This window comes from Spinacia oleracea, chromosome 2, assembly GCF_020520425.1.
Source record: "Spinacia oleracea cultivar Varoflay chromosome 2, BTI_SOV_V1, whole genome shotgun sequence".
Classification (NCBI taxonomy): Eukaryota; Viridiplantae; Streptophyta; class Magnoliopsida; order Caryophyllales; family Amaranthaceae; genus Spinacia; species Spinacia oleracea.
The window spans coordinates 70,895,294-70,918,333 of record NC_079488.1 but is presented as its reverse complement, the minus strand read 5'-3'; the positions used below and the strand labels follow the sequence as shown (position 1 = coordinate 70,918,333).

Below are 23,040 nucleotides of genomic sequence, written 5' to 3'. Positions count from 1 at the left end.
TTTGTTACAAATCCGTGGAGATAACTGAAGTTGTGAAATGGATTAGAGGTGGTTATAAGGGCACAAAATGGAAAAGATCGACTCTAACTAATGAGATTGTTGTGACTACATACATGATATGGCAGGCAAGAAATAAGGGGTATTAGAATCATGTAATTCCTAGAATATCCACTGCCGTTGATAATGTAAAGGTCCTTGTAGAGAAACTTTTGTGTAAGACCGTCTTACGGTAAGACCGCCTTGTTGGCGGCTAATGTTGGCAGCCCCGTTGGCAGCCATGTTGGCGCATATGCTGACGTCATCATGTATTTTTTTCGGATTTTTTTTTTTTTCAAAATTTTTTTTTTTTTTTTTGAAAAAAATAATTCATTTTTTTTCCAAGCTTAACTAATTGTACTTCAGACTTAACTAATTGGATTTCAAACTTAACTAAATAGAGGTCAGGCTTAACTAATTGGATATCAGGCTTAAATTATTTTTTCCCAGAAAAAAAGTGAATTTTCAACTTTTTTTTGGTACTAACTAAACTAGTGTAAAACATAACTAAAAGTAACAAAATCATAACTAATTGAATAACAAAATAGTAAAGGTATAAAAACAAATAGTTAAACTTATGACTCGAATAGTTATTATTTTTAAACAAACTTATTATTAACTAAAACTCATAAAATCTTAACTAATTGATTTCAATGCTTAACTAATTGGTTTCATTGCTTAACTAATTGTTTCGTTGCTTAACTAATTGAATGTCAAGCTTAACTAATTCAATTTCAGGCTTAACTAATTTTATTTCAGGCTTGTAATTTTATTTCAATTTTTTTTCGTTTTTTTTTTCGAAAAATAAGTTTTTCGATTTTTTGTTACTAACTAAACTAGTGTAAAACATATCTAAAAGTAATAAAATCATAACTAATTGAATAAAAAAATAGTTAAGATACAAAGATAAATAGTTAAACTTATGTGTCGAATAGTTATTATTTTTAAACAAACTTATTGTTAACTGAAACTCATAAAATCTTAACTAATTGCTTTCATTGCATAATTAATTGGTTCCGTTGCATAACTAATTGGTTCCGTTGAATAACTAATTGGTTTCGTTGCTTAACTAATTCAATTTCAGACTTAACTAATTGGTTTCAGTGGTTAACTAATTATTTCCAGTGCATAACTAATTGGTTCCAGTGCTTCACTAATAGGAGTAGGTTCCAGTGCTTCACTATTTTGTTACATTGTTTAACTAATTTGCTACATTGCTTAACTTATTAATTTCATTTTTCAACTAACTGGATCCATTGTTTAACTAATTAGTTTCAATGAACTCAAAAAATCTTAACTAAAACCAAGAAAATTGTAACTTAAACTCCTGAAATCATAACTAAGACTCGGAAAATCTTAACTAATACTTCTAAAATTTTCTATACTAAAATCCATACTAAAACTCAAAAAAACTTAACTAAAACCAAGAAATTTGTAATTAAAACTTTAAAAATCTTAACTAAAACTTAAATTATTCTTAACTAAAACAAAAAAGTTCCGAACTAATTATTTCAAATTAATACGAATTTAATTATAGCTAAAATGAAATTATTTTTAAATAAAACGGAAATATTCTTAACTAAATATAACAAAAATGTAACTAAGATGAAATTATTCTTAACTAAAACCAATTGAATCATGACTAATATAAATGAATAAAATTATTCACATTTACAATACAGATTTGGAAATTAAACTACATTTCTTTGCAATTTTGCCATCTTACCCTGTCTCACTCCTCTCCATACCGCCTGCAGGGATCAGCAATCAAACACAACATTTCTGCCCCTGCATTTTCTTCCAACTGAACCAGGACCATCAGACCAAGCAGACCTGCAACAAACTGCAGTATTAGAGATTCAGAGGCACCTGAAAACACACTGAACAAGAGCACAAACAACAGAAAACAGTCAAAGAAGATAGAGCAGAAGAGCATCTCATCCGAACCAACAGCAAGGCCAAGGAGTACTTTGGCTAAAACTAAATCAAACCAGAACAAGCATCCTCCATTACACACTGCTAAACATTAAAGTCAAAAAGCTGCATAAGCATTTAGAATAGACATTCATTGAGAGCAACATCAACATAGACAAAAACTAAACAAAATGTACATAAGAAAGCATGACAATATTGCTAAGAATAAAAAATGCTACCTAATCATATAAGCATCAGCAGCAAGAGCTAGCAAAGCTATAAACTAGCATATATCTCTTCCTAGCCAATAATAACATTGAATTCTAAACAAAAAGCGCAAAGAAGAGCATAACAATATTGCAACAAATCAACAATGCAACCTATTCGTATAATACAAAATAAATCTATTGGAGATGGCAATGTGAAATCAAAAAACTAAATTGTAAAATAAAAAACCTAAAAGAATTGGAACATCAAAAACCTAAACTAAATACTTACTCCATTGATTGATGTAATCTTGTTTATGATCAACAAAATTAATAAAAAAAATCATCGAAAATTGACGAGAAATAGTCAAACAGATAAACAATTTCGAATAAACTCAAATTCTTACGATCGCAAAATCAATCAATCACAGTTATGAACAACATCAACTGATCGTCGATTGATTCGTCGCATATGAACAACAAACATGATATTAATTTAATTAAAAAACGTCTGAATCAACAAAATTGTTTACCGATTTTCCTGAACATCGCACATCGCCGCTGCTCGTCGGCCACCAAATTCGCCGTCGCTCTTCTCCTTCCTCTCTCGCTGCGAAACCCTAACATTGCCTCGCCACCTCTGCTCCCTGCTTCCCTGTCCCCGCGGCTATTCAAGTCCGGTCGATATCCTACGACGACCTTCGCCGTCTCTTCTATGATGAGGAAGAGAGAGAAAATGTGATAATTTTATACATCCTGAGAAACTTTCTCAAATCAGTCTCCGCAGGGCTCCTCCTTCCACCGCCACCGCCACCGTTACATTCTCAAATCTTCGCCGGCGAAGGAGAAGCAGCGACTTTAGCAGCTTAGTCATGGAGAGGAGAGGAAGGGACCGAGTGTTTAGAGAGAGAGAGGGAGACACGGATTGTTTAGGAGGGTGAAAGAATGAATTAGGTTTAGGAAAATGAGAAGAAAAATATAAGATTATATATTGCTGATGTCAGCAATTGTGTGGCAGTTACGTGGCAAGTTAAGTGCCATCAAAGCGGTCTTTCTTGTAAGACCGTCTTTTCTAAAAGTTTGAGTCCTTGTAAAGCATAGGATCACACAAATAATAGGTAAGAATGTTAATAACAATGATAGAGAGTGGACTATAAATTTGTAGGGAGGTGTTTCGTATTTTGAAGGCGCTACTACAATAAAGGGAATAGAGAACTGTTAAAATAGGCTTTATAAAATGCTTTAGAGGCGCTCTTTTGCTCAACGCACTATAAGATTTATATAACAGGTAAAAGAGGCGTATTCTATACCTAGGCATATAATATGGGTTTTTTTTTATTATGACGCCCGCGTTTTCCTAAAAATGCCTGCATTAAGGGTATGAAAATACAATTTTGCCCTTTTAATATTCAACCCCTCCAATAATAATAATAATAATAATAATAATAATAATTAATAATAATAATACTAATAATAATAATAATAATAATAATAATTAATAATAATAATACTAATAATACTAATAATAATAATAATATATAAATAACAATAATACTAATAATTAGTAAAATTATTTTGCCACTCATCTAATACATATAAAGGAGAGTTTTTTTTCAGAGATTTTGGAGCACCACATAAGATTGTACAGTCACAATTTTATTTTATTCTATATTAAATACTTCATAAATGAAAAAATCGAATGGGGATAAAAGTAAACAAATATCTTTCTACAAACTACTTTAATTTATCTAATTAAATGATAAGGTCTAGCTTGACAGAACCACCACAAATATCTCATTCTTATATATTATTGTGCAAACAACGTATATGAAATTAAACCAGATGGCAAACGTCTTGCAGATGCTACAGTCGAATAGAAGTCCTATGGATTTTGAAGCCAAAGTGCAGGCTGCTGCGTCTGTTTGCAGAAGAGTGTTTAAAGGTGTTTGCCCCAATCCTAGATTATTTTTTGGGTTGCTTGTAATTGGGATGTTGATCCCAAGTCATTAGAATGTGTAATCTTGGTGGCATATGAAGAGTCTCTCATTGGACCCTTCCTAGAAGTTTTAACTGAGGTGATTCTGATGCGTTTAAGGCTGGGTTTTTGGTGTTTGATTTTTTTCCGCCCGTCTCTATATCTCCCTACAATTCTATGTAAACAAGGTTTTTTTTTCTTATAATTATTTAAATTGGTTGTATTCCTATATAGGAGCAAGTTGAAAAAGGCGGTGTTAGAAGGAGGGATCCCGTTCAACATGGTACATGGAATGCATGCATTTGAGTATCCAAGTGTAGATCCAAGGTTCAATGATATTTCAACAAGGCGATGCATGATCAGTCGACTTATATTATCAACAAAATCCTCCAAAAATACGATGGGTTTTAGGAACATCCAACATCTTGTTGATGTTGGTGGAGGTCTTGGCCACACTCTTCGCATTATCATGTCACAATATCCTCACATCAAAGGCATTAACTTTGACCTAATTCATGTTATTAAGCATGCTCCTCCCTATATACCCTGGTATATATGTGGATAATCTTGGACATGACTCCAACGACCGAGTCTAAAACAGAAGCATTCCACTTGACAAAATCCATAGGCCCTGCAATTTTGGCAATTTTGAGGTTAAGACCTAATCAGGTGCACATATATAAAACATTACAACTAATTACGGAAAACCGATAACATAATTCGGAAAGGTTTCTACCGTAATAGTCTACGAGTAACCACAACCATATAAATCATTAATTTTTTTTTAACATTGTGTAAGGACTAAATCTGATAACTACATTGTTTACGATAAATAATGATGAATAAAGGCCGAAAAAGATAGATTAATCTCAAATAGTTGAAGGCATTAGTAGACCAATTAAGTTTTTTTTTTTGGTCTAATGAATCCTCAATACTATAAAAATTTAACTAATATTATTTAGATGTTTTTTTAAAAAAAAATTAGATAAGTAAGCACCCGATAAAATATAATAAAAGATAAATTTTGCTAGGAATAAAAAAGATAAATAAGTACTAAGTAAAAGATAATATGAGAAAAAAAAACAATTATCCTCTTTAAAAAAAAATAAGATAAAAAGAGTTACGTGAGGGGTAGATCTTTCTAAAGTATTTTATTTTAAAAAAACACTATAGCTAGGGGGGATTGAACAAGTTATCTGAAGATTTATTTTTTGTTGTTTTAATTGTTAGTTATAATTTTCACGTCGGAATTCGATTGAATAACCAATGAAGAAAAATAGATAAAATAATCAAATGGATAGTATATAGGTTTCATTTTATATAATAACATACGCGTAATATACGATTAATTTATCCTACTTAAACGCATAACATACGCATAACATACACATAATAGGTATCAAAGCTGGTAAGTCCTACTTAAACTAAATATTGTAGAAGGCGTCAGGTGGGCATGGAGTGTTTTATATATTTAAAACACTCGCCTAATAGATCAAACAGTATATATGACATCAAATTGTTGCGATCTTTGATCAATCGAGTTTTTATAAACTTAAGAATGAGATATTTGATAAAATTGTTTGGAGAAAACTGAAAGCCAGTCGTGGGGATTAATGCATAAACATTCTAAATATTAAGAACACACATGTACTCCAACTTGAAAAGGAAACTATTTTAACTTTCTATTATAGTTATATTTTATAAAAAACTTATTTATATACGATGATATAATAAGATAAAATGTACATAAATTGACAAATCCGTGCATCGCACGGGTTTTAATACTAGTAATTAATAAATGGAAGTGAAATTGATAAACAAAATATGCAGCAGCATTATCATCATCATCATCATCGAGTTCAAAATTGATAAAAAAAAAAACAAGCAACAACATCATCAAATTGATAAACAAAATAAGCAGCAGCATCATCATCATTAATCGTCATCATCATCTTCATCGAATTCAAAATTGATAAAAAAATTTAGCAGCATCATCATCAGTTCATGAGTTCATCACCATAAATCTTAAACACTTACAAAATGGAGGAAGAGTAATCACCTTGAACCGGAAGAGATTGGACTGGTGCGTTAATGGCGATTGGGCTTTTTTATTTTTTTTAAAGAAATCAAACCGCACACTGGGATTGCCCTGCCAACACCGCGGCGCGCACAGAGATTGCGCCGACGACACAACAGCCACGCTGATCTTGTGCGTGGCCGTCGTGTCGTCGGCGCAATCCCTGTGCGCGGCAGCGGTGTTGGCAGGGCAATCCCTATGCGCAACAATTTTTTTATATTTCTTTTTTTTATTACTGTTATTCCTTTTTATTGTTATTATATGGATTTGTTGTGGTTGTTGTTGTTGTGGTTGTTGTTATTATTTTTATTATTTATTGTTATTGTTATTATTATTACTATTATTATTATTATAAATCAAATGCCAACAAAGGGCAAATCCGTATTACTATTATTATTATTATTATTATTATTGGAGCGGTTGAACAATAAAAGGGCAAATCCGTATTTTTTCTTCTCTAAATACGGGCGTCGAATAACGATACACTATAATATCTCCCTCCGTCTCTTTTTTTTTTTTACGTTTTCCTTTTTGGGTATTTCAAAATGTTCTTTACATTTCCTTTTATATTATCACATAAATGACTTAGCATTCTATCAAAATTTATGTCAAATTATTAGTTTAACCAATTAAATTCATTAGGTCATTTAATCTCTCACATTTTTCCATTCGAACATTAAATTTTTTTCATTTCCCAATATCAGAATTTTGATATAAGTGAAAACATTATAAATAAGCGTAATTTATCTTGTTTAAATAAAAAAATTGAGGAATCTCGATGCAAATTAATTAATATTTAAACGCGTGAAAAATACAAAACGTAAAGAACAAAAAGAGACGAAGAGAGTAGTTGGTTGAGATGACTGTTCTCTATTCCCTTCCTATAGAAATAACAATTCCGCTTGCATGGATCCGGTCCACCATAAGGTTACCGACCAGGGTAATTAAGTAATTTTGCAGCGCTGAACCGTTTGAAATCACGTGATCCAAAATAACAGAATGCGCGAAACCCTAAAATTGAAATCTCTCTCCTCCAGCAGCAGGCCAGCAGCTTCTCTCTCCTCCAGCAGCTTCTCTCTCCTCCAACAGCTTCTCTCTCTTCGAGCTTCAACAATGGAGGACGATATAATCGATTTGAATATCAATTTAAATCGCGCAATAGAAGAAAAATTGTGTAATTATGACGGTAATATTCGAATCCTAATAACTAACTACGAAGAATTATAGTAACTTTCATACTCATTGAGTAATTATTATTATTTTAGAAAATTTAGAGAATCATAGAGAAGTATATGACGTTGAAGATGAAGTTGAAGGCACATCTCAGCAAGTTATGGTTGCAAATCATTGTATTGAAAAAGGTATGATATAGTATCTCTTAATAAATATATAGTAATTGTTATTTTGATATAGTTAACATATTATAATTGCAGTAGAGTAACTTACATATAAAGAGGAATTATATTTATCGTAGAGTAACTATACCATATAAAGAGAAACTATGTTTACTGTAGAGTAACTATCTCATATAGACAGGACTTATAGTAACTGTAGAGTAACTATAAAATATAGAGACAAATTATATAAAATGAAGAGTAACTATAACCTATAAAGAGTAACTATATACTGTAGAGTAACTATGACAGATAAACAGGAGTTATATTAACTGTGAGTAACTATAAATATAAACAGTAACTATATAAAATGAAGAGTAACTATCACATATAATGATAACTTATTTATAGTAAAGTACCTATAATTTATAAAAGGTAACTATATTAATTATAGAGTAACTTCACATAAAGAAATAATCTATATAAGAAATAAACTATAGTAACTATAACATATAAAGAGTAACTATATTAAATGTAGAGTAACTATAACATATAAATAGGAACTTTATTTACAATCAATAGATCCTGAGTAACTATGTTAAATATAGAGTAATATATAACATATAAAGAGTAACTATATTAAATGTAGAGTAACTATAACAATCAATAGATCCTGAGGAACTTTATTAATAGTAGGGTAACTATAAATATAAATAGTAACTTTATTTACCATCAATAGATCCTGGTAACTATCTTATATAACAATAACTATATTTATAGTAAAGTAACTATTATAAAAGGTAACTATATTAAATAAAAAGTAACTTATATTAACTATGACATATAAAGCAGAACTTTATTTAAAATAAAAAGATCCTCATTAACAATATTAACTGTAGAGTAACTATAACATATAAAGAGTAAGTTTATTAATGGTAGAGTAACTATAACATATAAAGAGTAACTTTAGTTACAATCAATAGATCCTGAGGAACTTTATAAATTGTAGAGTAACTGTAACATATAAAGAGTAACTATATTAACTGTAGAGTAACTATAAAATATAAAAAGTAACATAAAGGAAACAACTATTTTTTAAAGAACTTATATTAACTGTACAGTAACTATAACTTATAAAGAATTACTAAGCTAATATTGGTATATGTACAAGGTTTTTTTTTTTTTGCTAGGCAAGTAAGGATAATATTAAGCACAAAACCAAATTACAACCTAAGCTTAACTTCAAGAGGCACGAACCAACTAGGTTGGACCTTACCACCAAGAAGCAAGCAAACAGAAACACCTATACAAGCTCACAGAGCCAAAAACCAAGTACAATCCCTTCTACTAACCTTCTTAGGCATTACAACTTTGATTCTATCTTTCACAGCATGCTTAATGCTCTTTACAGAATTCTGCACTGTAGGAACATACTTATCCCAAAAGCTACCATTTCTGCACTGCCAAACTACATAGACAATTGCTGCAAGGCCTGCATACCAGACTTGCTTCTTGAAATGAGAATGCCTGCTATGATCAATCCCCCTTGTGATCTGCTGAAGATCAGAAGAAACACCAGGGATACTCATCCAGCTTCTAATATCATTAAGGCATTGCTGACTGTAGGAGCAAGAGAAGAACAAATGCTTATGATCCTCATCCTGTTGCCCACACAATAAACACAGTGGGGGCACACTAACACCAATTCTAGCAAGCTTTCCTGTGGTTTGAAGCCTAGCTTGAACAGCCATCCAGCAAATAAATCTATGTCTTGGAACATTTAGCCTATTCCAAACTAACCTGTCCCAGGTGACCAAAGGTCTAGCCTCAATTAATATCTCATATACCACTTTAACTGAGTACTGAGCAATAGTACTAAACTCATTCTGAGAGTAATATTGCTTCGAAACCTCCTTAGTTTCACAAACTTTCCTCCAATACCAGCTGGCTGAAGCATTAGGCTGGTAATCCCACCAAACCCCATCTTTAACATATACAGCATTGACCCACTTAATCCAAACATTATCCTGTTTGGAAGCAACCGCCCACACATATTTGCCCATCAGTGCAATGTTCCACTTAACAACATCTCTGAAGCCTAAACCACCCTCTTTCTTGTGACAGCAAGACTGTGCCCAAGAGATATTACTTGGTTTTGTGCTGTAAGCTTTGCCACTCCAAAGAAAAGACCTGCAGATCTTATTAATCTCATATAAAACTTGCTTAGGGAGTACATACACCTGGGCCCAATACATATGCAAACTCAATAAGACTGAATTGATCAGTTGCATTCTAGCTGAGTAGGAGAGATTCCTGGAGCTCCAAACTTTAATTCTTGCAATCATCTTGTCCACCAACATATCACACTGAGCTGTGGTGATTTTCTTAGAACAAATTGGTACCCCCAAGTACTTGAAAGGCAAAAAACTTCTGGTAAAACCAGAAACCAATTCTACCCTATTAATATCAGAATCAGACATCCCATAGCAATAGATAGAAGATTCTTTTTGTTAGGCTGTAAACCAGAAGTATCAGAGAATAGCTTGAAAGCCTGTAGCAACAGATAGATAGAAGCAAAATCACCTTTGCAGCATAAGATCAGATCATCTGCAAAGCAGAGATGAGTGAGCTTTACAGCTTTACACCTTGGATGGTACTGGAACAAAGGCAGCAAGCTCATGTTGTGCAGAACCCTAGACAAATATTCCATGCAAATGACAAAGAGCAAAGGAGACATGGGATCACCTTGTCTTAGCCCTCTCTGAGATTTAAAAAACCCATGCATAGTGCCATTGATCATCAAGGAGAACATAGGAGTGGTGACACACTCCATCACAATATGCACAAAATGTTCAGGGAATTGAAACCCAATTGCTCCAACATCTCCTGTAAGAAATTTCAATCCACAGTATCATAAGCTTTTTGTAAGTCAATCTTCATTAAGCAGCTAGTTTTGACATCCTTCCTAACATAATGCTTCACTAAGTCCTGCACCACCATAATGTTATGGACAATGTGCCTTCCATGAACAAAACCACCCTGATTTTCCATGATCAAATCAGGTAAGATTTGTCTAAGCCTATTACACAGCACCTTAGTAACACACTTATACAATGTGTTACAGCAAGAGATGGGTCTAAAATCACTCACAGTATTAGGACATTTAATCTTAGGAATAAGAGTGATCACTGTGTGATTAAGCTCTTTCAAAAGCTTCCTTTGCTGTAGAACATCTAAAACAGCAGCCATCACTTCATCACCAACAATACTCCAGGCATCTTTAAAGAAAAAGGTACCAAAACCATCTGGACCTGGAGCTTTAACCCCAGGAATAGAAAACAAAGCCTTCCTTACTTCATCTGCAGTGTATGGACCATTCAGAATTGCTCTATGTTGATCATTTATGAGTGGACCTAGTTGGACCACTTGACTGAGAACTGCTTTCCTATTGGTCTGAGTAGTACCCAATAAGGAAGTATAATACTCCAAGAAAGCCATAGACACCTCAGTAGAATCTTCTTTCCAATTGCCATGCATATCATGAATACTATAAATTTGATTCAGAGTTCTTCTCTGTCTGATGCTCTGGTGAAAAAGAGCAGTGTTTTCATCACCTGCTTTGAGCCAATCCATCTTTTCTTTTTGTCTCAAAAAATCCAAATATGCCTGATGTTTTAATCTATATTCACTGATAGCCTGTAGTTCCAGATCAGCCAAAGTTACATCAGAAGGATTCAGATGCATAGCCTGTTGAGCTGCATTCATATCATTAAATGCCTTAATATATGCAGCCTGAATATCAGAGAAACCCAATCTATTCAGATACTTCAAAGCACCCTTAACTTGCTTCAATTTGTTAACAACCACATACATCTTTGTGCCATGAAATTGCTTGTTCCATTGTTGCTGAATGATAGAGAGAAAATCAGGAGAACTCTTCCACATAGTGAAATATTTAAAAGGCTTCTTTCCCCCTCCAGTTCTAGGATAAACAGTAAGCAAACCAGGGGAATGATCAAAGGTGCCCTCATTCATAAAACAAACCTCAGCTGTGGGAAATTGAGTTTGCCAATTAGAATTTGCCATAATTCTGTCAAGCTTTGAAAATACTCTGGCAGCACCTTGCTGTTTATTGTTCCAAGTGTAATAATTCCCCACACTCTTAATATCTTCCATTCCACAGAAATGCATACATTGACATATATCCACAATCTCAGCATTCCTAACAGAAGCCCCAATCTTCTCTTCAGTGGTCATTACACAATTAAAATCACCACACATAATCCAAGCATCCTGAGTGTATAAAGCTTTGAGATCACTCCAAAGATCCAATCTCTTATGACTTTCATTGAAGGCATAGATGAAAGTACAATAAAAACTATAAGAACCACCCACTGGCTTAACCAAGCAGTGAATAAGCTGGCTTGTAACTTGTAGAATAGTCACAACAAACCTGCTAGGATTCCAAGCAAGCACAATCCTACCCCCATCATGATAACTGCTATTACTAGTGAAACACCAATTCAAAAATAATTTTTGGTAAAGAGTCCCAAGATTAGGAACCTTCACCTTATGCTCCAGAAGTCCTACTAGCCCCACATGGTGTTTGTGAATGAAATGCTTCACTACACCTTGCTTATGAGCTAAATTAAGACCCCTGACATTCCGAGTTACAATTCTATCCATAAGAGTGGGAGGAGTTCCCTCCTCCTAGCTCACCTGCCCCATCTTCAATGTCCACCTCCACTACTATAGGTTCAACTTCACCAATTTCCTCTTCATTTAACAAATGAAAAGTGTTTTTCAAGTGTGTTGGTGCTGCAATTGAGTTTCTCACTCTGATAGGCCTAAGAGCTTGTTGAAAACCCTCTTGATCCATTGCAGGAGCTTGCACCATTGGTTTCACTGGCTGCACTGAGTGTTTCTGCACCCAAACTTTCCTAGTACCCTGCCTACATTAAGCATCTTGGTGTCCCACCATCTTACACACCCCACACTTACTAGGTTTCCATTCATACTTTATGTCTACCTTAATCAATTCACCATGTTCATCCATGAAAGAAACTTGATCAGGCAAACTGTGAGTAATAGGCATGTCCACTAAAACCCTAGCAAAGTGAAACTTATCCCTATTAGTAGTGGCAGAATCTCTTTTCACAGGTTTCCCTATTTGATTCACAATTTTGAAGAGTGCCTTTTCCCCCCAATATTTGATAGGAAAATTTGGTAATATTAATCCAACCTTTGGCCGATTTTCTTTTATTAATCCCACCTACGACATATTTTTTAATAATCCCACCTTTACTACCCGACGACTTTTATTGGGCTTAAGTGGCCGGTAATCGGTGAAAAAGTCAATGAGATGGTGATGAATTGATGATGATGACTGAATATATCGAGAGAGAGTACTGCCATGTAGAGAAATAATGCCGCTTACAACAGTTTTATGACCTGTTGGGCCCAATAAAAGTTGTTGGGTAATAAAGGTGGGATTATTAAAAAATATGTCGTAGGTGGGCTTAATAAAAGAAAATCGGTCAAAGGTTGGATTAATATTACCAAATTTTCCTATTTGATATTAAGTTTTAATTGGATCCATATAGGAACAGACCTAATCTCCTCCTTCTCCATGTCCATATCTACACTCCATGGCTTCATGATCAATGGTTTACCATCAAAGAAAAAGTGTCCTGTTAACACCTTATCCCTCATGTCCATAGTGTGAAATCGAACTAGGAACATCCCTTTTTTCACCATGACTACCTTATCAAGCTTGTAATTCTTCCATATTCGTCTAACAAAACCCTCCATAACATGAGCAGGTGGATTAGCACCAACAACATAGCACAAAATAGCATAATTCCAGAATTCTATTTCTTCCTGAATGTCATCCAAATCAATCTGAATAGGGTCTAGATTTTCAACTGATTTATTCGAAACTGATTTATCAGATATGCTACCAACTTCATCATTATTATGCACAGATATCTCATCCAATTGATGCAAAATAGGGACAGAAATTGTACCTACATCCATGTTTGCTCTGTTTTGACGCACCAACTCAGAAGAATGGCGAATCTGCTGCATCCACTCATTGAATGAGTGTCGCACCTCTGATCTCAGTTGAAGATGTTGCACACTTGATTTCGGAGTGAGAATTTCATTCTCCATTCCAAAATCCAGTGCCTCCACGCCTAATAGTTCATCAATCGGACGCGTTCTGAGAGCCTGCGAATCTGATGAAGGTCCACGAGGCTTCGTCGTCACATTTCCATGAGAATTATGCTTGCTACCTTGCCCTTTTCCCCCAGTTTTTCGTGCCATGGCAACGGAGCACGATAAGGCTATCGTGCACCGAGAGAAAGCTTGGGGAGAAAGAAAAGGTTCACGTTATGCGATGCATATGTACAGGTTCAATAATACATTCAATTGATGGCTTATCGTGGTTTGTATCAATTGAATGTATTATTGTACATGTTCAATAATACATTCAATTGATACAAACCACAACATCTTTGAAAATCCAAATAATGAGCAGAAACAAAACATTGATAAAGAATTAGATGGCAGCTTAATTGGAGAAGCAAGGAAAACAACCGATGAGATTTATGATCTATATTGCAAACATGCTGCTATTATTGGTTTTAGTGTACGAAAAGGGAAGAATAGATATAAAGAAGGAACCACAATTGTTAATGGAAAATACTTCAACTGCTCTGCTGCTGGAATAAGAGACCCTCCTAAAAACAAAGAACTCAAAAATGAAGATGATCAATCAGATGCAAAGAAGAAAGAAAGGAGAAAGAGAGTTATGATAACAAGAACAAAATGTGAAGCTCAAATATTTGCAAATATGAACCAAAATGGAGATTTTGAAATAAAAAAGCATGTAGTGGTACATAATCACCCATTGACAAGAGAAATAAGTAATTATCTCCACCGATCGGAACGACAAATGACAGAGCCCAAAAAAGAAGCTATTGAGGCAATGTCAGAATGTTGTCTAAGACCAATGGAGTCTTATAGATATATGTCAACAGAAACTGGTGGAGACGACTGTGTAGGTCATACGATGATTGATCATCTAAACTACTGCTACAAGTTAAAAATGAAGCAAATTGATGGCAAGGATTCACAAACACTAGTGAACAAACTGTATGACTTACAATCAATAGATCCTGAGTTCTTTTTCCGAGTAACACTCAATGATGAAGGAAAAGTTGAGTGTCTATTTTGGAGGGATTCTATGATGAGAGAAGATTACAAAATATATGGAGATGTTCTAGTTTTTGATACTACATTCAGAACAAATAAGTACAATCTCATATGTGCTCCATTTGTTGGTCTCAATAACCATTGGAAAAACACAATGTTTGCTTGTTCTTTCATTGGGGATGAAACCACAGAATCTTTTGTTTGGGTGTTTGAAACTTTTCTGAAGGCTATGGGAGGAAAGCACCCTATATCAATTTTCACTGATCAAGATGCAGCTATTGCTGCTGGAATAGAACAGGTACCTCTTCATATATTATAGTTACTGTCTATTACATATAGTAACTGTTTGTAATTACTATAACTTTTACATATAATTACTCTTTATAATTTATAGTTTCCCTTTTTTGAAAATAGTAACTCTTTATATAATATAGTTACTGAGTATAATTAAAAACATTACTATTTATTGTTTATAGTTACCCTTCTTTACATATAGTAACTCTTAATGTAATATAGTTTCTCTTTCAGAAAATACTATATCTTAATTTGAGATCAAGTATAGTAACTCTTTATAAACTATAGTTACTATTTTGACAATATAGTAACTCTTTATAAAATTTAGTTACTATTTTGACAATATAGTAACTCTTAATACAATATAGTTACTATTCTGAAATTATAGTAACTCTTTATAAAATATAGTAACTGTTTTGACAATATAGTAACTCTTAATACAATATAGTTACTATTTTGACAATATAGTAACTCTTTATAAAATATAGTTACTATTTGTGGAACTATAGATATTCATTATTGTTTTTCAGGTTTTTCCTTCTTCAAGACACAGGTTATGTTTGTGGCACTTGAGTAAAAATGCAAACAGTAGGTTTGGTTTATTGAAATCTGATAAAAACTTCAAAAATGCATTCTACAAGTGTTTAAGTGGGTGTATAACACCAAATGATTTTGAAGAAACTTGGAAATCTATGATCAACACTTTTAAGCTGGAAAAGGATGACTGGTTCAACAGATTGTATGGTCTTAAAGAAAAATGGTGTACAGCTTTAAGTAAAGATTTTTTTTTCTGCCGGTATACTTTATTCACAAAGAAGTGAAACTACAAACCATGCTGTTGGATTTAAAGCAAATAAAAGTACAACATTAACAGAGTTCTATAGTATTTTTCAAGCTACAATAAATCGATGGAGAAAAATCGAAGAAAAAGACGACTTTGACTGTAAAAGGGGAATACCTACTTCAGAGCTAAGTATGAGTGCTATATTAAAACAGGCAGCAAATATATACACGATAACACTTTTCCGTGATTTTGAAGAAGAGTTCAAGCTTTCTGTGGCAAGTAGTGCAAAGTTCAAGGGAAATGTTGGAAGAACAGTATTTTTTGAGGTGTGGATAGAAGGAATAACAGGTAAAAAAAACTATAAATCTTTATTTAATAATTGGAGTAGATGTTCTTTTGAATAATATTATATGTAAATAATCTAACAGGATCAAGGCAAGAAGTTCAATACAAAATGGAAGATTCAACCGTCACTTGCACATGCAAAAACTTTGAAGAATCTGGATGGTTGTGCTTCCATTGTTTGAGAATATTGCATTTACATTCAATCAATACAATTCCAGATCGTTACATAACAACAAGATGGACTAGATATGCAAAGAAACAGATATGGGAAAGGGTTGATACGATAAAAAGGGAGAAAGGGGAAATCAACAATTTTACTGGTTAGAGATTACATATGATCAGAAGGTAATTTCTTCAATATACATTAGTTCATTTTCATATAGTTACAATTACAATTGATATTTTACTTAACACTTAAACTTATACCACATATACTATAACTTAATTTTGAAAGGGCATAAGATAGCAAAGGCCAGAAAATTTATCGAGGAGAAGTTTAAAACGGATAATAAAGCAGTTGATGAAATCATAAAAAATGAAGAAGAAAGGAAGGCAAAAGAAGAAGCTGCAAAGATAGCAGAACAAGAAAAGGCAAAAGCTGAAGCACAACGAGAAACACAAGACGGGGAATCAACTAATTCTGAAATAACAATGGTGCTTGATCCTGATCGTGCTAATACTAAAGGAAAGAGTAAGAAGAGAATAAAGGGTCAATATGACAATTACAAGCAGCCATCAAAGAAAGGAAAAAAGAAACACAAAGAATTTGGATCCAAGACACCAAATATTCAATTATTTACACCTAAAGAACAACTATTTTAGTGATGTTCTTGTTTTATTATCATATACAGCTACTTCAACTTCAAAATCATATAGTAACCATTAAAATCATATAGTAACTATTAACAACATATAGTAACCTTTGGAATCATAGAGTAAATATTGTACACATAATTATTTCTAAAAGAGTATAGTAACTATTGCACACCATATAGTAACCTTTCAAATAATATAGTAACTATAGTACACATAGAGTATCCTATTAAATCAGGCACTAACTATTTATACTGTTTTAAAGTTAAAATTACTTTCTAAAAAAGATAGTAACTATTTTAAAAACATAGTTACTGTTTTAAAAAAATAGTAGCCATTATAAAAATATAGTTCCTCTAAAAAACTCAGACTAGTATAAGGGTAACTATAACATTTATAAAGTAACTACAATAAATATAAGGTAGCTATAAAACAAACTTACCAAGACAGAAAAAGATTTATTCCTTCCTTCAATCTCTTTGGGTTCAAGAACCATATTATCAATGAAATAGACACTTTTGTCTTTCATACTAACCACAAACAGGTAGTAATGCTTCGGATATTCAATCAGAACAGGAGCAAAAATCTATATAAAAAAAGAAAAACAACAGATTACAACTACAAAAAGGAGACAAAAAAAAGAAAATAATATAGTTATATAAAGAAAATATAAATCATACCATATTACAATCTTTCAAAGATTGAACTGCATTAACATCTTTCACACCATAAGAAAGACAAACAGACAAATCATACAGGACTTTTGCATCGTCTGGTTTCTCAATCAATGCAGCAACATATTTCTGCAAATGAATATTAGAAGAAAAATTAAACAAAGGCCAAAAAAATTAAAATTATTAACATTCTATATTATTAAAAATATAACTTACACAGTATGTGCCACCTAAAAACAGCTTCTGAGGACAACCAGCAGAATTCCTTTCATTTTCATTCAATAAGAAAGCCCATGCTTCAATATGAATCAAAAGAATATCAAAGGTAGAAGGAAGTGTCCACATGTCATCTCTTGCTACCGCAATAAACGGATTGTATTCAACAACTTTATCACTGAAAAACATAAAAAAGAAACAATAACTAGGTCAGAAATATTATAAAGATTACTATAATAAATAAAAATTAACAATAGAATATAAAAGGAAACTATAGTAAATAAAAGGGTACTGCGGTATATAGAAGGTAACTATAAAGTATAGAGAAACTATAGTATACAAAACATAACTATAGTATATGAAGTTACTATAAAATACAGAGGTAACTATAGTATTCAAATGGTAACTATAGAGTATAAAAGGTAACTACTATATATAAAAGATAACTATAAAGTATAAAAGGTAACTACAAAATTTAAAAAGGAAACTATAAAGTATAGAAAGAAACTATAGTATATAATAGGTAACTATATCAGATATAAAGATACTATAACAAAATATAAAGTTACTATAACAAATATAAAGATACTATATCAAATATAAAGTTATTATAACACATATACAGAAAAAACAATAAATTATGAAATGAAAAAACTTCAACTTACTCAGTCAAAATACCCTCTCCATCAGACAAAGCAGCAAAATCCACAACTTCTTGAACAAATGCTGGAAGATGTCTCATTAAATCTTCAAATGCAATCATAAACTGAGACATGAACAACACGTTTTCCTCTATGCCATAGACACTCACATCCACATTGGATACATCATTGTTGTTAATGATGCATTTTTGGAATGCAGCCCACACGCGCTCACATTCATCCATTTCATCATCATCATCCTCCGTAGTTCTTTTAGTTTTGGCATTCAAAGAATCAAGAACTTCATATATTTGAGAGGTAGCTTGAGCTGGATTACCAACTGGTTCGGTAGATGTTGTTGGATTAACAACAGCAGCAGTAGACAAAACTGCAGGCTCAGTTGGAACAACAACAGAAGGTTGAGGGGCAACGGTAACAACAGGATTGTTACTATCATCAAAAAGAGCATCCCAATCATTTGGTAGATTCTTCACCAATTGATGAAAATTCACTAACTCATCAACCATCTTTTGATAAGTGGAATTCTCCAAAATATCATCACCATGGCTCTGCGTTGCCATCGAAGCCTGTATTTTGAACAGCTCGTCAGCATGGATGGCTGAAACGACATCCAAATCTCTCTTCATCAACAACCACTGACCATGAAACTTCTGTAAAACAAAATACATAAATTTAAATATGGAACATATTAGGAAAATTTAATTAAAAGTACAACAAATATTATAAGAAAAGGTATCTATAGTATATAAATATAACTATATAAAAGGTTACTATAGTATATGAAAGGTAACTATAGTATATAAAAGATAACTACAGTGAATAAAAGATAACTATAGTAAATAAAAGGTAACTATAGTATATAAAAGGTGACTATAGTAAATAATAAGTAACTATAGTATATAAAAGATAACTATAGTATTTATTGTATATAATACAATTACTAAAACAAAGTAATGATAACTTAGTGTATCAAAGATAACTATAAATCATAAATGGTAACTATAGCATATAAAAGATAACTATAATATATCTACGATTACTAAAACAAAGATAATGATAACTATACTGTATAAAAGATAAGTATAGGATATAAAAAATAACTATAGTTTATAATGACAAATATATCAACCATAAAGTAAACTTACATCAGTGGCTTTGGAGAGAATTTCTTCATCACTAGGATGAGATTCAGGGAGCTCAAACTGAAGAATCCTAGGACGCCGACTTGGACGTCGACGGCCAACAGAGGGCTTTTCAGCACTTCTCCCACTGCTATAAGGTTCACCTTCTTTGGAAATAGATTTTATTTGTCTCAAATCTATTTGACCATCAACAAAAACAAATTTTTTGGAAATCGGATACTTCTCCTTCTCCAAAATTCCAGAACCATATAATGCACTCATATTTGCATTTTCAGCATGAATCCGATCAGTTACCATCTTCGATGTCCAATGCTGAATAAGAGGTAATTGATCAGGAATACTACTGGAATTCCTAAACTTAATCCTCTAAAAATACACAAGTTGCAAAAACACAACACAACCTCCAAATGTCTTTTGATCTTTGCCTTTCAATAAACAATTTTTAAATTTCACAGTTTCTTCACATAATACGTCAAGAACGTATTTACACCAATTGTATTTGGGAATCATTTTAGGATCTTCCAAAGCCTTAGCCAATCGTAAATCTACAGTCCTATTGGCTGTAGGAGTCAAAAATGTAGAAAAAGCAACAAAAACAAACAATTGTTTAAACAGATCACCACCGTCTGTCAACAATTTGATCCTTTCCTCAAGCAACCTCAGAGGAATTTGAGCATTGACTTCTTCAATTCCAAACTCTTTTCTCCACTTGATCTTCAAATCCAAATCAGGATTAGTAGAATTGCGCCCGCGTTTAACCCCTTCAACCTCCAGCTCGGAAAGGGGGAGCATAAACAAATCGTACACATCATAATAAGGGATTTCAAACTGCTTGGAGTCACTGATAGTGAACAAAGAACTCACTCCATCAAAGCATTTGATGCACCAGTACATCATTTGAGTGTTCTTTCGACTTAATTGAAGGCATAACAATCCTCCCAAGCCTATATCTTGAACAGCTGCCTTTTGTTCAGGAGAGAAGTCTTTAATTAATTTACACAATGATCCTCCTGAACATTGTGTATCAAAATTAAACCTGAAAATAATGAATAATGAAAGTAAGTCAGGTATTTCAAACATATAGTAACTATTTAGAACACATAGTAACTGTTTAAAACATACAGTAACTATAAAAAACATATAGTAACTATGTAGAAGATATAGTAACTGTTACCAACATATAGTAACCTTTCAAATAATATAGTAACTATAGTACACATAGAAACTATTTAAACATATAGTAACTGTTTAAAACATATAGTAACTATTTAAAACATAAAGACACTATTTGTAACATATAGTAACCTTTGGAATCATATAGTAACTATTGTAAACATAGTACACATAGAACCTATTTAGAACATATAGTAACCTTTGGAATCATATAGTAACTATTTAATACAAATAGTAACTATTTAAAACATATAGTAACTGTTTACAACATATAGTAACTATTTAAAAAATATAGTAACTATTTAGAACATAGTAACTATTTTGAACATATAGTAACTATTTAGAACAATTGACTAAATTAAATTAACACTTACACGATAGGCAGGCCATCAGCACCAACTTCTTTCAAAACTTGTGACTGAAGTTGATGAGATTCAGGCTGTGGAACGTCAACCAGAGAAGAATTTTGTAAAACTAGTTGATTAGGTTGTTCTTCTTCAATTGGTTCTTTTTCAGGTACAAGCTCAATATCTTTTGTTTTCGGATTGCCAGCCTTTTTGTTCTTTTTTATAGACACAGATTCCTTAGCAACTGAAACAAAACAATTATAAAACAAAATATTACTATATAGTAACCATTACAATCACATAATAACCAATAAAATCATATAGCAACCATAATAGAATATAGAAACCATTTGAATAATATAGTAACTATTACAAACATATAGTAACCTTAGAAATCATATAGTAACTAATGTACAAATAATAAGTTATAAAATACTATAGTACCTATTGTACAACATAATAGTAACCTTTCAAATAATATAATAAATACATAAACATATAGTATCCATTTAAATCAGATAGTAACTATTTATTAGACATAGTACCTGTTTAAATTTATAATAACATTTAAGAAAGATAGTAACTATTTATAACACATAGTTACTGTTTTAAAGTTATATTTACTTTCTAAAAACGATAGTAACTATTTATAACACATAGTTCCTATTTTAAAGTTAATTTACTTTCTAAAAAGACAGTAACTATTTATAACACATAGTTACTATTTTAAAGTTATATTTACTTTCTAAAAAAGATAGTAACTATTTATAACACATAATTACTATTTTAAAGTTAATTTACTTTCTAAAAAAGACAGTAACTATTTTAAAAACATAGTTACTGTTTTAGACATATAGTAACCTTTTAAAAATATAATTACTCTGAAAAACTACTAGCACTACGAACATACCAGTCACTAATAAAAACACTTAAAAACTTCGTAACATAAAATAAAAGGTAACTATATCTTTGAAACAGTAACTTCATGAAACACTAACCCTAATTTCAACAAAAACCACAAACATTTCAATAATTCAAAATCAAACAAAAAAATAAGTTCAAATTACCAGGAATTTCTTCACAAGCAGGATTTGGCCTTCTTCCTCGCCTTCGAGGAGCTTCAACTGCCATTTCAGCGACGGAATTGTCGATTTCAGGTTTCTTCACTGCCGGATTCTTCGGTGCCGCTTTTTTCACCATTTTTTAGAAAAAAGAAGATCGGAAGAGTAATTTGATGCAAATGGATGAAAATAATCACTGAAATTAAATTTGAAATGGAGAGAGAAATTCAGAGAGAAGTTCGAAAGCAGTTTAGAGAGAGAAGTTGAGTGATAAGTTCAAAAGCCGGGAAAAAGGAAATTAAAAAAAAAACATATATATAATTACGAAATCACGTGGCAGTTACATTTCAGCAACACGCAACTTCTCACACACGAAACCACAAAGACAGTAATACCCTGGTCCATATCATGGACCCGGTTTAGTATAGTGTAAATATAGAAATAAAAATGGAGAAGGAATACAAGACGCCTTACTTAAACGTACTATATTACTTTAATATAAGGAACTGGAGTCAAGACAATTGTATTCTATATTTATTTACCTTTTTAAAAAAATTATTCCCCCGTCCCTTAATACTCGACCCGGTTTGACCGGTACAGAGTTTAAGGGACTTGAATTGACTTATTTAGTTTAATAGGTAGTAGTTGATAATGGGGTATTATTTTAATGTAGTTAGTGAAAAATGTGTAAAGAGGTGGGGTTGGGGGAGAGTAGGGGTTGAATTTTAAATTATTTTTTGTATGGAGTAGGGAGTAGGTGGGTTAATAGGGG

The 23,040-nt window shown here is 32.3% G+C and overlaps 1 protein-coding gene and 2 long non-coding RNA genes across 3 annotated transcripts; 1 reads left to right on the top strand and 2 right to left on the bottom strand.

The window, feature by feature from the left end:
• Positions 1 to 1,574: 1,574 nt before the first annotated feature.
• Positions 1,575 to 3,307, bottom strand: LOC110796256 (uncharacterized). Its single transcript, XR_002535536.2, has 2 exons — positions 2,690 to 3,307; positions 1,575 to 1,869 (listed from the first exon to the last, which is right to left on the bottom strand). It is a non-coding gene; the product is annotated as an uncharacterized lncRNA (long non-coding RNA).
• A 410-nt stretch (positions 3,308 to 3,717) lies between these two features.
• LOC130466987 (uncharacterized) lies at positions 3,718 to 6,323 on the bottom strand. The gene is made up of 2 exons (XR_008927143.1): positions 6,191 to 6,323; positions 3,718 to 4,762 (listed from the first exon to the last, which is right to left on the bottom strand). It is a non-coding gene; the product is annotated as an uncharacterized lncRNA (long non-coding RNA).
• Positions 6,324 to 14,002: 7,679 nt separating this feature from the next.
• LOC130467512 (protein FAR1-RELATED SEQUENCE 5-like) lies at positions 14,003 to 17,066 on the top strand. Its single transcript, XM_056836036.1, has 6 exons — positions 14,003 to 15,055; positions 15,582 to 15,825; positions 15,926 to 16,183; positions 16,264 to 16,500; positions 16,635 to 16,871; positions 17,032 to 17,066. The coding sequence occupies exons 1-6, from the start codon at positions 14,003 to 14,005 to the stop codon at positions 17,064 to 17,066; spliced, it is 2,064 nt and encodes a 687-aa protein (XP_056692014.1).
• The last annotated feature ends 5,974 nt before the right edge of the window (positions 17,067 to 23,040 follow it).

Excerpts from the sequence above, each read along its gene's own strand:
- LOC130467512 (XM_056836036.1), top strand. The coding sequence starts at position 14,003 with ATGTATTATTGTACATGTTCAATAATACATTCAATTGATACAAACCAC. Across the intron at positions 15,056-15,581 it reads TTGCTGCTGGAATAGAACAG|GTTTTTCCTTCTTCAAGACA; the intron begins GTACCTCTTCAT and ends ATTGTTTTTCAG. Across the intron at positions 16,501-16,634 it reads GGAAATCAACAATTTTACTG|GGCATAAGATAGCAAAGGCC; the intron begins GTTAGAGATTAC and ends TAATTTTGAAAG.